Genomic DNA, 16,734 nt, shown 5'->3' with positions numbered 1-16,734 from the left:
TTTAGATATAATCTAGAGAAAATTCAATTGCTTTCAGACGTCCAAAATCACTTTTTTTTTTTTGTTTGTTCATATAACAAAGTATTAAGCCAAGTTCCATAAAAATCGTGAGAAATTTTAAGAATAAGAAAAAGTCGGGAGAAATATATTGTAAATCGGGTTGGCGTGAGAGCGGTCGAAAATCGGGAGTCTCCTGCCTAAATCGGATAATCAACTCTGATAATCAGCCAGATTACAGTCAATATGTTGTATTTAGAAAATACGTGATCATCAGCTTTTGAACCAAAGGTGATAGCAATTCAGAAATAACAAATTTTGTGAAATTCTGGAATTTTGAGTACTTCATGGGCACATCAGCTAGATGGATCATCTACAAAAAAATCTACGACAGAGCAGTTTACATGTTCACAGACATTAGGTTGCCTCTTCCATGATAGCTGACAAGTGTTTGTTGCGAAATATACCTTGTATTCTACAGAGGTGATCACAATAGTCTGACTAGAATGAGTTTATTTATCACAGTACAGAATTATTTTAAAAGGTGTTCCAAATCTTATAATAGCTGGGGAAAAAAAAAAAAAAAAAACGGGGAAATTTTATGATATTCTATTTCAATGCATCTAAGACTCCAAGAATGATATGCCACTTTTTTCATTGTAACTGAAAACTATTATTCAAAAATAAATGTTATATAAAGATGTCTCTTTATGTTGCAATATTTACAGCATGAAGAAAGACCTTAAGAGTTTTTGATGATGCCACATCTTATGAAGCAAAATTCCCATGGCACTTTTTTACTGCTCTCAGAAATACTTTTTTCTTAATGTTAAGTTCTGATTTGCTGCTCATAACATTTTGTTTGGTACTCAATGCTAACGGGGAGATGACAAAGTTCGTTAAAAAAAAAAGAGTGAATAGTTCTCAATTATGGAACCATAAATACAAATTAATCACTACTGCCACCATTTGATGTCACCACATTAAGGATACCTAAAAGCCTCAATTTGAAGAATGATGTTTTTTTTCCCGGAGTTCGTAGTTTGATCAAGGGTCTATGGCAAACTACAGCCCGCAGGCCAACTCCGGCCCACTGAAAGGTTCTATTCAACCTGCAGATAGAATTTAAATTTGCCAGTGAGAGACAAACTAAAAGAAATATATATTTATATATTATATATCAATCTCCTTTTCTACTATGTTAAATATTATGTTTTTCTTCCTTTTTTCAATCTTTTTATTTTCTCCAGTTTTGTTCTAAAAACATAAATCGACGGAAATAGCAAGCACAGACAATCGGTAAAGTGTTAAAAGAGTAAATTCTTTGTTAGTTATAGCTGTAGATTGGCACCAACAAGCGTTATCTCTTTCTCAGGGAGTAGACATATAGGAATCAAATATAGGTGAATTAGACCTCACATGTGGAGACTGCACATTTTAAGCAGCAGCCAGCAGCTTTTTCTTTTGGGGCGAGTTCCAATATTATTGATTGTGTATGGATAAATTGCGGACATACAGCATAACTGTGAATAGTGGTGAAATTATTAAAAGTATAGCGTAGCTAGTGCTTGTTTGGGTTATTCGTAAAATATTTCAACCCCAAAATGTCTACTAAAAAAGTTGATTCACAGTGCCGTGCATTTAATAATGAATGGAACTAAAAATATTTTTTTACAGTTTTAAAAGATAAACCAGTGTGTCTCATATGTAATGAAGCTGTAACAGTCTTCAAAGAATATAGCATTTTATCGCACTTGTGCATTCAATCTATCATGAACCCATACACACGCAACAATATTTAAATTGTAATATTTGTATACTGTTTTTAAAATTTATCTTGGCCCACCAACCACATATTTTTTTTTTCGATTTTTGGCCCGCGACCAAAAAAGTTTGCCCATCGCTGGTCTGTGGGATCTAAATAACAATGAAGATGATGCTATTAATTCCTTACAAGAGTATAATACATCACCAAGTAACCGTTAATGTTTCAGTTTCCCTGAAATGAAGTTTTATTTAAAAATAAATAAAGTACATAAATAATTCTTGGTACTGAGACTTACTAATAACATAAGAACTTTGATATAAGATAATATGAAACTATAAAACCTTTAATATAGGAACAATTAACAATTCATTCAGTTGTCCATCAAAATTTCTGCTGGATGAATTACACATTAAGGTAAATTATTTGTCAAGTTTATATAATAGCATCATATACAAGAATACATCAAACAAACAGTACTGCATTCAAAAGCTTCACAGCATTTTAAAACATCAGAAGTCAATAAAACAATTTTATAATAATGGGTTCTGTTATAGCATAAAAACTTACCAGTAAAAAAAGTTCCCCAAATGTAAGAAATCCAGCTTCTTCAGTAGTCCAGCCATTTCTTACAGTTTTATGATATATACTCTCTGTGTTATCTTGATTTTCTTCGTCTTTCAGCAAATTAAAATCACCATCTGGAATACATTTTTTCTCCTCTAGAGGTTCAGAAGAATGAGCAACTTTTTTTGAATTCAAACTAAGAAACTCACCAAGAGTCATATTATTATCCATACCACTTTTAAGCTGAGTTGAATCTAAAATGGATTCAGATCCAACAACTGAATGGTCAGTTTTTTCAGGAAAAGCAGATGCACTGTTAAGTGTCCTATAAGAAGTATCTATTGGTGATGGACATTTTCTGTTTTCGTCAGCTGATTTAATCATAGACTCAGATGGTGATTCCTTTTTGTTTGAGTTATCTAACATAGATGCTAACAAAGATAAGGATCTCTGAGCTTCAGACACAGAATCCAAAGAGCCATCCAGCTCAGGAACTGATTTTGGAGGTGTTAAAGGTTCAACAGAATAGACATCATTAGGGACTGGCTTCATACACATATCTGGCAGATCTACTTGATGGTTAATATCAGTACTTTCTGTTGCATTTTCCAACAGAATATCAGATTTCTCCGAGTTTTCACAGCTGTCTATCTGTTTTTCACAAGAAATTTTTTGATTTACACGGATTGCTCTTTTTGTTTTATTTATATCTTTACATAAAGTTTTATGTGATAGTTTCATATGTTTCTCAAGGCACACATCAGAACTTGAAGCAATATCTACAGCAGACATTGAAAGAGGAGAAATCTTAGCATCTCTGGCTGGCTTTACTCGAAGTATAGGAGGATTATCACAAGAGCTGTCTTGGGACACAAAATTTGGAAGACTAGATGAAATTATTTCTCTCTGGAAGTAAAAAATAACTAATTAAAATTTGCAACATATAATTAAACTATCAAAATCTAAAGAGAGCACAATACAATAAATTAAATTTGGATGGATGGAAACAAGGGTCTTTAAACCTTTGCTTTTTTCCTAAGCTATACTTTTCTTTTAATACTTTATTTCCACATTCCTTCTTTGCATTTTATCTTTATTAATCACACTAAGCAGTACATATGCCTGAATTTATATAAGGGTTGTTAGGACAATAAGTTCCAGAATATCATAATTCATGCACCTGACAGACGACGGTAATCTGCCTATGTGGAATCGCATCTTCAATGACAAAAGAATGCATTATTATAGAAAAGTTCTTATGGTGAAATGGTGGCATGTGAAAATGTTGCACTAAAGATGTTTAAGATTGTACAATGTCCTGCCGACTGTGAAATTTGTTCTGTAATTCTTTTTTTAAATAGAAAGAATATGCATCCATGTGAAATCCACAGGCAATCTGTAAGGTATACAATGTTACAGCTATGAATAAGGGAATGATTAGGAGATAGATTTTTTTATTGTTCAATTTAGGAAAAACAAATATGCACGAAGAGAGAAGTGGCTGGCGATCTGCTATGAATTATGAAATGGTTCATCAAACTGATGTGAACAGACCTTTCACAATTTCCAACCATTGGTTGGTATTTCTTAAAGTTTCACATACCATTTTGCATAAAACTGTTACTGAACGTGTGGCTTACCAAAACGTGCATGCATAGTGGGTACCAAAAATGTTTACAGAGTGTGTGTGTGTGTGTGATTATGGCAAAGCCTCGAGGGCTATCTGCCTAAGGGGAGGGATGCCTTCGTGGAGGACTTTCTAAGGGAAACTGGCTCGTATACACGTTACACATGGGGAAAACCACGGAAACGCCCATGCAGCCAGCCCTTTTGCGAGATTCGAACCTCGGACCGAACTACCAGTGTTCAGCGACTTTACCGCTCGGCCGCTGGTAGGCCCAAAAATGTTTACAGAAGAGCATACAGGTAAATGTTTTGCTGCTGCATCTATGTCAAGGGGGAGGACCAATGAACTGCATTGTCACTGGCAATAAGACTCCCCATGTCATGCCATTATCAAAACAACAATCAATGGAATAAAAGTACCCCACCTTGCTAACATAGCAGAAGTTCAAACAGACCATTTTTACATATAAAATCATGTACACTATGTTTTGGAAAGAAAAGTTGTATAATGGTAGATTTCATACCAAAACATTAATGCAGCTGCCTATGGTGAAATAATGAAAAACCGGTGACATGCTATTCAAAACAGACATGGCTTTTTTCATGATGGTATCATTTTATTGCATGACAATGGCATGTCACATTCTGCTCGTGTGATTAACGATCTCATCTAGTCCTTCAGTTGGGAGCAAATGAATCATATGTTGTACAGTCCTGAGCACAGTATAGCCACATGACTTTCACCTATCCTTGCACTTGATGTATGACCTTTCTTGCACTTGTATGATTCTTGATGGCCAGCATTTTGATGACAATCAAGTGAAAGATAGTATAAGATCCTGGCTAACCCCACAGGTGGCCAACTTTCATGATGCTGGGGCATAATATACCTACTTTGCCAATGTGATAAATGTCTGAATATACTGGGTGACTACATCAAAAAGTAGTGTAATGTTTTTTAATCGTTACTAGATATGCACTTTTACACAGTAAAGGAATGTACTTTGTTAACAAACCTCATACAACTGCATGTGCTTTTTACCACTTTAGATATATCAACAAAGAAATTTTTCAGTTAAACTATAAACAAATTATATATTTTAATATAAAAGCTATGAAATATGATGCTTCAAGCAGTTCTATGAACATTCTGTAAATACTCCATTCTACGGAATAACATAGCATTTAAAACCAAGGATCTTATGTACCCTGTTATTATTCTTAGTGAACAGCTTACATCCATTAAAAGAAATACAGTGAAACAGTATGTGTGTTATGGATTTTGGATGACTACACACACTGATTGCAAAACAATTTTGTCAGATCTCAAAAGACAATTTCATTTAATCAGCTTATTTAGAATCCTAATTATAATACATAATAATCACTAAAAATAGAGAGAAACTTTTTTTTTGGGGAGGCTTCATGAGCTACCAAGTTGACAGAAAATTCTTTGCAGTAAGCAACTATGGTTTAACTTGTATTCAGACAAATTTTGGCCTCCCATATTATAGCGAAGCACACTACAACTATGTGCCCAAGTGGATGGATGCCTTTATAGGGGATTTTTTCAGGGAAACTGGTCCAGTTACAATATGCATGGGAAAAACCAAGAAAATGGCTATGCAACTAGCTTGTTCTCAGCCCAGGTTCACCTAGTAATAATGTTCAACATCTTAAGCAGCCACTAGTGGGTTTTGACCATCTAGGAGCTAATTATCTTTTTTTTTTTTTTTTTTTTTTCCCAGTTTCTAATACTACATGTAAGGCAAGGTAATAAAAGGCATCTGTATCAAAAGAAAGGCAAGTTGAGAAAACATAAGTTGTCTTGTAGTGGGCTCTCTCTTGGCCAGATCACCTACTATAAATGTCTTATAGTTAGTAGTCAATGTGCTACAATACCATTTCTGAAAATAACCAACACTTCTGTGAATATAAATGAACCTTTTTCAAGCCACTTGAAATCACCAAATATTTGTATTATGGCAACTACTAAAATGCTTAACTTTGCTAGGCAGTTATAATATTTAACGTACAGTAAAAGTTCAAGAAAGATCAGGAAATGCTGAATTCTGGATACATGAAAATTCCAAACAATTGAGCATATAAAAAATTCAATTCACAGTAGGAAAGCCAAATGATTGAAAACAAATTTCCAGTCTAAAATAATAAAAGGAGTGATTTTATTTATCAACTTGAATATCTAATGCTTATGTTTAAATTATGTGAAATTTCAAAAGGAAATGGGCATCTGAGACATAAACATTGGAGTAAAACATCATATTCAATTATGGAAATCCATCGACCATGAAAATTGGGAGATTTCATCAAACATGCCACAGTCATTAAAATTTTACAGTCATTTAAAGGAACATATCATTAATATAAACAATCTGCAGACATAACACATTAAACCTTAAATCACTTGTCATAATTTTTCACACTGCACAGCCAGTTCTTATCCATTTTCACATAAATCATGCTTTTCCAGATGCCAGGATCCCATAATTTAAAAAATAATCTACTGCATGTTGTTATGTTCTGTTCCCAAATTTTAATCGTTTTTTCAAAATAAAATTTAAAAACCAGTATATATTAGTTAATTTGTAACATTTCTTACAAAAAAAAAAAAAAAAAAAAAAAAAAAAAAAAAGGGAGAATTGATCAGATTCACATAAATACAAAGGAGACAGTTTTTGTTTGATTTGAATCATAATTTGTGTTTTATAGGAGTTACAAATCTCTTGTCTGCTTCATTTCACATGAAAATATCGAAAACATTCTGGTTACTTGAGCTTTCCACTTAGTTGAATGCTGGATAGTTGGGTTTTTAATGTACTACACAAATCAAGGATTTTCAGTTCTCAATGTACAAAGTCGGAACCTCAAAGCCACCAGTAACTTTTTTTTTGATTTTTTAAAATTTTTTTATGCATTGATTCCTTCCCCCGTGCATAATAAAACGCTTGGAGAGTCCCGATTCGTAATTTCTCTTCGGCACTAAATAAAATACCTCGTTATTGAAGAAACAATCATTTTAGCATAAATTTGTATGATCGAGAATTTGGTTCCGTTGCTGCGCATCTGCTTGGTATGTATCTAAAACTGGAACATTTTACATCTGCTAATATTTTATATCCCTGATGCCAACCTGGCGAATCATTATTTATTATATTTTGCTTTCATCACTGCATGTTTGTCAACACATGACAACTTGAGTAATGAGTCATGTAGTGATACCTAAACATTATTTATGTCAATACTTGAAGAAAAAATTGTACGGTAACCTTTTATCTTGACATTACGCTTGGCGATGATTACAGATTTCAGTTAAATGCACCAAGAAATACTGATGAGGAAAAATTTAACAAAAATTTCTTTCCATATGCTAAAAATAGATTTTCTTAATGATACTCATAGGCCCAAAGACTGCATTTAGTGCTATTTGAATTAAGAATAATTGATTTGTTATTCACATAAACCCAGAACCACCACCAGGGTTCATATAACCGCAATGGGTGGAGAATTTAGGGAAGACAAAAGGAGGTGCTTAGTAGCAGAATTTCGGACCTCAGACTGCATCAGGCGGTAAGATATCTAACGATGACCCTCAATAAGCTATAACTATATGTGGGAATTTATTTACTCAGGACTCAGATAAGACTCAAGCATAAGCAAGAAATAGACATAAGTACATTACAAAGTCCAAAATTCAGAAATCTATTATCTGGAATGATCTAAAAACCCGGACCTCAAAACCACCACCAACGTTTTCCTCCTAGGCTTTACGCATGCGTATTTGATTCCCCCCTGTGCATAATAAAACATCTGGAGAGTTCCGATTCTTAATTTCACTTTGCCACTAATTAAATTATCTTGTTATTAAAGAAACAAACATTTTAGCATAAATTTGTACCACCAGTAATTTGGTTCCATTGCTGCATACCTGCTTTTTGGCACACATCTCAAACCGAAACATTCCACATAGATACATCATTGATCTGACGCCAACCTGGAGAATTATTATTTATTATACTTTCCTTTCATCACCGAATGTTCATCAAAACATGACAACTTGAGTAATGACTCATGTAGCGATGACTAAACAATTTTTTTATGTTAGTAATTGAATAATAAAGGAGTATGGTAACCTTTTATCTTAACATTACGCTTGATGATGATTACAGATTTAAGTTAAATGCACTAATGCTGTTGAGGAAAAATTTACCAAAAATTTCTTTCCATATGCTAAAAACAGATTTTGTTGATGATACTCATAGACCCAAAGATTACATTTAGGGCTATTTTAAAGGACAACTGAAAAGTTATTCACATAAACCAAGAACCAGCACCATCAGGCAGTAAGATATCTAGCACTGGCCCTCAATAAGGCTTAATTGTCTCAGTGTGCAATGGAAGCAAGATAAAATTTAGCAGAACTTGTCTTTAGTCGCCAATCTCATGATACATAGCCAAATATGTAAAGTGAACGATAGCCAAATTTGATGATGATAGCCGCTAATTTTAACATAACATAATTTTAACATAATTTAATAAAACAAAGGTGAAATTTCTAAATTAACTGATTTTGCAAAGAAATGTGGAAAAGTGGTAATAAATGAAGATGATATAAAAGAAAGGTGAAGGGAATTTCATTAGTCAATCATATGCCAATGAGAACACATTAATTTCCTTCAATATATGTATGTTTACTAATTCAGAAGTCAAACAACAAAAATCAGTGTTATATTTACCAAATTTTCACAGGACTAGTTTCGATGGTTTTACCGAACCACCATCTTCAGCTGCAAAACCGCAAATGAATGACCTTTCATTTGCGGTTTTGCAGCTGAAGATGGTGGTTCGGTAAAACCATCGAAACTAGTAGTGTGAAAATTTGGTAAATATAACGCTGATTTTTGTTGTTTGACTTCTGAATTAGTATTTATTCGGAGTGTTACTGTGTCTTAATTATATGTATGTTTGCCAAGAAAGTGCATCTTAAAATTTGCAACAGTTCTAAAGAATACAAAGCCCTTAATAAGCCAACTTCAAAATGTTTTAAATACTGAAATATAAAGCTAATGTTTCAGTTTTAAATACCGAAACATTAGCTTTGAAGAGACCTCTATTTGACCCAGCTCAGTCAAAGAATTTGATGGAATCAAAGAATGAATTCTCAGCACTAAAACATACTTACTGAGTTTCCAGTTCTCCAACCTGTCTTGCATGGGCTTTGCTAAGAGCACAAAGAAAGATGAAAGCGAAAGTAAAAGAACAATGATATAAGAATTTTCTGCAATGCTAACATGGAAGGAATTTGGATCTTAACAGTCTATTTGTGGAAAATGTATATATTGGTAATTTTTCAGTTAAAACTTCCAAAAATCTTGAAAAATACAAAAAAAGTTTCAGTTGATAATTTCCATACTTTTTTTTAAAGCAAACTATTTCAGCATTCTGCAATCATTATATTTAGATATAATAAAGATTTAAAAATATTACATAAAAAAAAAAACTTAATTAAAATCCTCCTTCAGAACATGACTGCAGGAAATACTCTTAAGAAGATGAACTTTCTGGTTACATTGAAGTAAAAATCAGAAATAATTAATGATCAGTAACTAGATACATCAGAGACAGTTATCTAGAAGGCATGCAAGATTGTTAAAGAGAGATGTATCCAAAATATTTAATTCTGGTTTAAATTAACATTCTGCAGAATTTGTAAATTTCAATAAAAATTGCCTGCCCATGGCTTATAGCAATGTCACTGACAATGAGTCCTAATGTGAAATGGTAGCTTCAGTAGTACAAAAGGCATAACATTGGACAATAGATAATACAAAATTTTTACTGTCTACGAATGAGTCAATCTTCACTTACTTTCCCACTTCTGGGAGAATTTGCAAAACTGTGTGGGGAGTTCTTTCAGTGGCATATAATCTGAACTGCCATATGCCATAGTGAACAGTGGATGTGGAGTAGTGATTGTAAAACAAGGATGGGCAAACTTGGCCCGCTGGAACGCTCTATCCCGCCCACGAATAGAAGTTCAATTTGCCGGTGCGAGGCAAATTAAAAGAAATGTACATTTATATATTATAAATATCCATCTGATTTTCTACTTTGTTTAAATATTATTTTTTTCCACTTCTTTCTTTCAAAGGACTGATAATCTTTTTACTTTCTCTATTTTTCTTCTACAAAATACAAATAGATGGAAATAGCAAGCACAGACAGCTTTTAATCGGTAAAGTATTAAAAGCGGAAGTTCTTTGTTAGTTATAACTGTAGATCATTGCCAACAAGCGTTACCTCTTTCTCAGGGAGCAGACATATGGGAATCCGGTATAGGTGAATTAGACCTCACATGTGGCAGACTGCACATTTTAAGTTCTAGCCAGCGGCTTTTTCTTTTGGTACGAGTTCTAATATTATTGACTGCGTATGGAAAGATTGCAGACATATAGCATCATTGTGAATAGTGGTGAAATTGTTAAAAGTATCGTGTAGCTAGTGCTTGTTTGGGTTATTTGTAAAATAAGTCAACTCCAAAATGGCTACTAAAAACGTAAAGTTGATTCAGAGTGCCGTGCATTTAATAATGTGAATGGAGCTGGAATTTTTTTTTTTACAGTGATAAAAGATAAACCAGTGTGTCTCATCTATAATGAAGTTGTAGCAGCCTTCAAAGAATATAACATTATCCGTCATTTCACATCTAAGCATAAGAATTCCAATTATAAAGCAATGTCCGAATATGAGAGAAAACAAAATGCAGAAAGTCTTTGTAAAAAATTATCAAGCCGACAAGTGTTTTTTTAAGAAGGTAAACAGTATTCAAAAAGCAGCTACCCATGCAAGTTTTATTGTAGTATACAATATTGCTAAAAAATGATAAAGCTCTCATTGATGGGGAGTTCGTTAAACAATGCATGCTCCAAGTTCGTGATATTTTATCTCCAGACAAAAAAAAAAAAAAAAAAAAAAAAAAAAAAAAAAAAAAGGAGAGAGAGAGAGACTCTAAGCTTACCTCGAAAGACGACAACTTCTAGAAAATTTGACATCACAATTAAAGTCAAATATTGGCCAGTTTAAATATTGCTCCATAGATATGGATGAAAGCACTTTCATAAATGATACTGCTCAATTAGTATTATTTATAAGAGGTGTTGATGAGAACTTTGAAATTACCAAGCAACTAGCCTGCATGCATTCTTTCAAAGAAACTACAAGGGGATGTGATATTTTTTGAGAATTTCAGGAAGGGCTTTTAACTTTGAAAGTGCTTATAACAAATCTATGTAATATTACTGCTAATGGAGCACCAAATATGACAGGAAAAAAATATGGATTTCTTGGACTCTTTAATCAAAACTATCCCTGAAACAATGTTGTTTTTCTACATTGTGTTATACATCAAGATGCTCTGTGTAAATCTACATTGAATTTAAATCTCGTTCTTGATGCAGATGTGAAGCTTGTAAATACCGTTCGATCTCATGGGCTTACTCACAGACAGGCAATTTTGAGATTTTCTTCAGTCCATGCAATCTGAATACTCTGATGTACTATATTATTACACGAAAGTAAGGTGGTTTAGTGCAGATGTGTTTGAGAGTGAGTCTGGCAGCTGAAAGATGACATTGTGTCGTTCTTCCATGAGAAATAGTGTTCTGCGGAGTGTGAAATGCTAGAAGATACAGAATGACTTTCGGATTTCATGTTTTTCACACATCTTAGGTCTTTTCACAGACCGAAATTTGACATATGAGCAACTTGAATGTCAAGATGCAAGGGAAAAATCAATTTATTGATGATATCTGGGCCCATCTCAAAGTTTTTGAACTAAAACTTAATCTACTTGCTAGGCAAGTAGCTCAGAACGACTTGTTTCATTTCCCGAGGTTAAATTCAATACACTCAGTAAATCAAGAGATGCTAAAGAATTATGAAGGATGGCTTGAAAAAACTGTATTTTGAGTTCAAATGCAGATTTCAAGATTTCAGTGCCATTCAAACAGAATTGGATATTTTTACCATGTCTTTCAACATAAATTGTGAAGCAGTGAGGTCAGATTTGATGCCTGAATTGGTTGCAATGTAACAACCAATTCAGTTATTAATCTAACAATCATCTCAAGCAGTTGTTTCTAAATATGCCAAAGTTAGAGTTTTACAAATCATTATCGAAAGTAAGTTTCCCAAATTTAATATCTCGCGCCCAGAACAGTGATATGTTTGCTTTACCTTACATATGTGAACATGTGTTTCCAACTATGAACCTTGGAAAGAATTATTTCAAAAGCAGACTAACAGATGAGCATTTAGCCTCATTCCTTAGAATCAGTACATTACTTCGAACCTCAATATAAGGAACTTTTAGAAATGAAATCGCAATTTCATTCATTTCATTAACATATTTAAATTGTAATACTTGTATACTGTTTATAAAATTTTCCAAAAATTTATCTTGACCAGCGAAACTTTTTGTTTTTCCCCCCTTTTTTGGCCCCGTGACCGAAAACATTTTCCCAGTCCTGGTATAACCCTCTCAGCGTTAAAGCCGGAAAATTCCATACAGAGGGTTGCCTTCCACATTCATTATACATGAAAATTTCTGCTAGCTTTTAATGTATCTGATTTCAGTTTGGATGTATATTGGAAGAAAAGGAATCAAGGTACAAAATGAAAGAGCCATTTTTTTAAAATTAAAATCAAGAAAATATCACTTATTCACGACATTTTGAGGAACTTTGAAATTTCAAGGCTAAACCCGTAACGCTCAGAGGCTTAAGCCATAGTTTCGCATAAATTTCTAAGAAAACTAAATGTTTTTTATGGTCATCACTTCTAAAGACTAATTTTTTTTTACTCTATTTTCTAAATTTCGAATCATGGAGGACATGCCGCACATCAGGATCAAAAGCAGCAATTTACATTGTCAAACTAGTAACAATGGAGTTTAAGAACAGGAAAGTAAATCTGAACATCTGCATCATGAACATTCTCTTTATCCCAACAACAGTGAGTCTCAAATATGTGGACATAATTGAAAGCTTTTTTTTTGCACTCCACCATCAAGAAATGAAATAGCCTGTTAATTTTCAAGAGCAATAGCTAAATATATTTTTAGAGACCGAATATGACTGGCATCAATCACCTTCAAGAAAAATTGCTCCAGTATTAAGTTCCAAAAGAAAATGCACTGTATTAATAAAACATTAGACTTTTCCAATTGCCAGACACTTGCTTTTCAAGCACTGACTGAGAATGGCTGACAACATCACCAAGAATGTAATACTCAGAATGTAATGCTCAGAATGTAATACAGGAGGTAGAGTGATATTACACTCTCAGGAAGAGAGAAACAACAACAAAACAACCATAATTTTTCTGGAACTTCAACATGGATCCATGGCTGTGGCATACCTACACAATGCCAACAAGATGGCAATCATTATTATTATACCCTAGATGGAAGCATTTTGTTGTCCAATTCTAAAAGATATTATTTTAAGGAAGTTAAAAACACAATGATTAAACTTACATAACTATTATATTTATATAACTATAAAAAAGGCAAAGCTCTTTCATTTCTGAAAGGAAAGGCTTTTCCTTTCTGATGCTATTAAGAATTAAACCCTATATGTTGTTGCATTGCAGTAACCTACACACCCAGCTATCATTAGGAAATTCTTGCACATTCTGCAAGAGCAGGACTAATTTTTCAAGTTTTCCTTTCACAAAAAACCTAGTGACCCTATGATTACGGTGTTAATTGCAATAGTTTGCATTTATATTGACTTTGATAGTTTAAAGTATGCAAATGCATGTGTTCTTATTTTTTAATTTTGAAAAACTAAACCTTAGTTCAAAATATCTTCTAAACAATCAAACAAGCAAAACAAAACAAAAAAAGGGGGGACTAAATTTTTTAATTAAGAAATCTGATTAAAAGCTTTTGTAGATGTTGCCGACAGTCTGTCATAAAGGAAGTAGTCAGAAAAGTACTATGAGACACATATCAGTCATCTGACTGATTTATTTTATGTTGTTCATATAGTTAAAGGATGTTATCAACCAGAAGACATTTATCAAGTATACAGATTTCATTAGATGAAAATTTTAATAAGCAGAGTGTCTGTGAAATTTCTAGACAAAATTTGCAACACAACTTATTGGTTATTTTCAGCTACTTTACTTATATGATCTAAATGTGAAAAGAAATTGGCCTGAAATCAAGTCAAAACACATAAGAAACCACTGCCTTCTCTGCATACTCATGGTGACACACTCAGCTGAGAAAGGAAAATACACAATTCAAGTCTTGTAAGGGAATACTTGATTTCTCACTAATTCTGCTCCAGAAATGCTTAATGTAAAATTCAGGTGGCAATAAATTACTGTCCACTATAATGTCGTAACTCAAATAATAAAATAGCTGGCTTACTTCAAACTGTTTAAGGAAAGAAAGAGTTTACATGAAAGAAAAAATCAAGTACGTGATTTATATTTGATGACCATTTTAATAAGTATTGGGGCAAATTAACAACATTTATAATGTAAGGTACCCCCTATTCTTTTTTTTTTTTTTTTTTTTTGTTTCTCATATTATAACCTCTTTTATGCACTTCAATTCATTCAACATTTCATAAAACTGACAATAAAATCATTTTTCAAAGTTCTTTTGATTAGATTATTTGTGATTATTACTTAAAGGTTGTACAGACAGCAATTCCCAAATACTTGCTTTGACCAACTCTTGCATTTTTGTTTGCAGCTCCACAGATAAAATACATGTAAATCCGTTATGCCTTCATGTTTTCGCATATCAAATTTTCAAAATTTGCACAGGGAATGATGATTTATGTCAATCTCAAACAACACCTGTACCACCTCCAGGTCCCATTTTGTAACACATGTTCCATTGTAAAATCTGCTTGTTATAATCCCCTCTACATTTTTGCCACATATTTCTGACCTTCCCTATATATAGATCTACATATACGAAAAATAGGCCAAACGTACACATAGTATACCATCATACATTTAAAATAAATTTTCTCACTTCTTCATAACATAATTCAGTAACTAACATTTCAAAATCTAGTTTTGGGCTCTAATATCTTGAATCCAAATAACTTTTAGCCCATTCAATCTATTTAGATTTACCATCACTTTAAAACAATATTTAATTAATTTTGGTATATAAAAAGTCCTCTCTGCATCTGCAATACTAGCTGGAATCATCTGCGATAACTACAAGACTGTAGAGGAATTTGGACTTTCAGCTGTATGAATTTAAGACTTTCTAAGACTGTAGAATTTTGGTGGCCAGCAGTGTATTTCAGCATAAGGAAAGAAAAATGAATTTACTGCAGCATTCAAGATGGTATTAGAACACTTTTAACTGTAAGCATCTGGTCAGTTAATATCTGCCTAAATGGTTTACAGAAATCCCATTAGAAGTTCATATAAGTAATGTACACCTTGGCATGCAGCATCTGAAAGCTGGGCAGATGTAATGCTATCTGCTACTTAAACACATAAAGACTTGTCTCAAAAAACTTCAAGATAAAAACATCATTATGTGCAGCTAAGCTCCTTTTTCATATTTTCATTTACCATATGTCAAGTCATTTCTGTTTAGTTTTAATTTAAAATGATCCACAGCAAACATTTTCTTGAAAATTTGTTATGGGATATTTATTGCTCAACCAAATGTTCCAAAAATGTTATTTGTTCATCCAATATGGGAAATCAATAGTGCCACCCTATTGTTAACTACAAAAATACTCAAATTATAACATGTCTGAATAACCTAAATAGTACACTTTCCATCACTAAAATTTAACTGCAACAATGAATACAATATTAGAACATAAATCATTAATACATGATATAAAAATTTTGAGTTTCAAAAGAAATCTGAATCAAATTTTAATAATATGATGGGTAAATATTACAAGATCACAGTACTAATTAAGTACACTGAGTTCTAATAAAAACGATATAATGGGACCATCATAAGCATTATGAAATGTATGCACACAAAAAATCCAACATCTAATGTTCATGGATAACAGTACACACAAACAAGGAAAGATACAATTATACCTACACTTTTCAAATGATTTCAGAATCAAGTTAAAAACACAGTAAATAAATGAAAAAGTAAAAAGCAAAATGGGGAAAATTTAACTACATTATACGCACTCTTTTTAATCGGTAAGGTCTCCATCTTCTTTGTAGATGCTCTATCACAGGTTTTAAACGTTTTTGTAAACATACTTTTGTCCGCACTCTGGGATTGTGCGCTAAATTTTGTACATGAAGCCAAGCAGCATTTGTATGTGGCCTAAATTCAACAAAAATGTCTTTTGGCAATTTGTCAGTCTCTGGCTCTTTGGTATCTGTAAAAATTATTGAAGCAGTAAATATTTTATGCAATTAAAAAAATACAGAGCCTTGCACAAATTTTTAGTTACTTGTAACTTTAAGGTCAGATCGCTAATGAAAATTTATACATTCCTTTTTTCTAATTTATAGCATTTATTTAGATAAAAGCATACAGCCACCCATAAATACTTGAAGAAAATTCCAGCTATTACATGCACTAACAAAATGAGACAACATTTATACAAGTTTAATTCTTCTTTAGAATTCAACCACATTTAAACAAAATTTCGATACTTAAAATATCTTATTTTATAAGATTTCCCAGATGCAGAGAGCTGAACCTAAATGAATCTTTTATATTTTTTGTTTTTGAC

At 32.7% G+C, this 16,734-nt stretch overlaps 1 protein-coding gene across 2 annotated transcripts in view; it reads right to left on the bottom strand.

Moving 5' to 3' along the window:
• Window positions 1–16,734, bottom strand: part of crm (cramped chromatin regulator) — a 233,351-nt gene that overhangs the window by 111,629 nt on the left and 104,988 nt on the right. For both annotated transcript variants that reach the window (XM_085808035.1, XM_085808036.1), the window contains exons 9-10: window positions 16,178–16,374; window positions 2,333–3,235 (exon numbers count right to left, since the gene is read on the bottom strand). In XM_085808035.1, coding sequence (XP_085664161.1) covers window positions 2,333–3,235; window positions 16,178–16,374 — 1,100 coding nt within the window. The remainder of the gene's footprint in view (window positions 1–2,332; window positions 3,236–16,177; window positions 16,375–16,734) is intronic.

This window comes from Stegodyphus dumicola, chromosome X1 (genome assembly GCF_044657685.1).
Source record: "Stegodyphus dumicola isolate Sdum_Otavi_A_Nest chromosome X1, ASM4465768v1".
Classification (NCBI taxonomy): domain Eukaryota; kingdom Metazoa; phylum Arthropoda; class Arachnida; order Araneae; family Eresidae; genus Stegodyphus; species Stegodyphus dumicola.
This window is presented reverse-complemented; position numbering and strand designations above follow the sequence as displayed.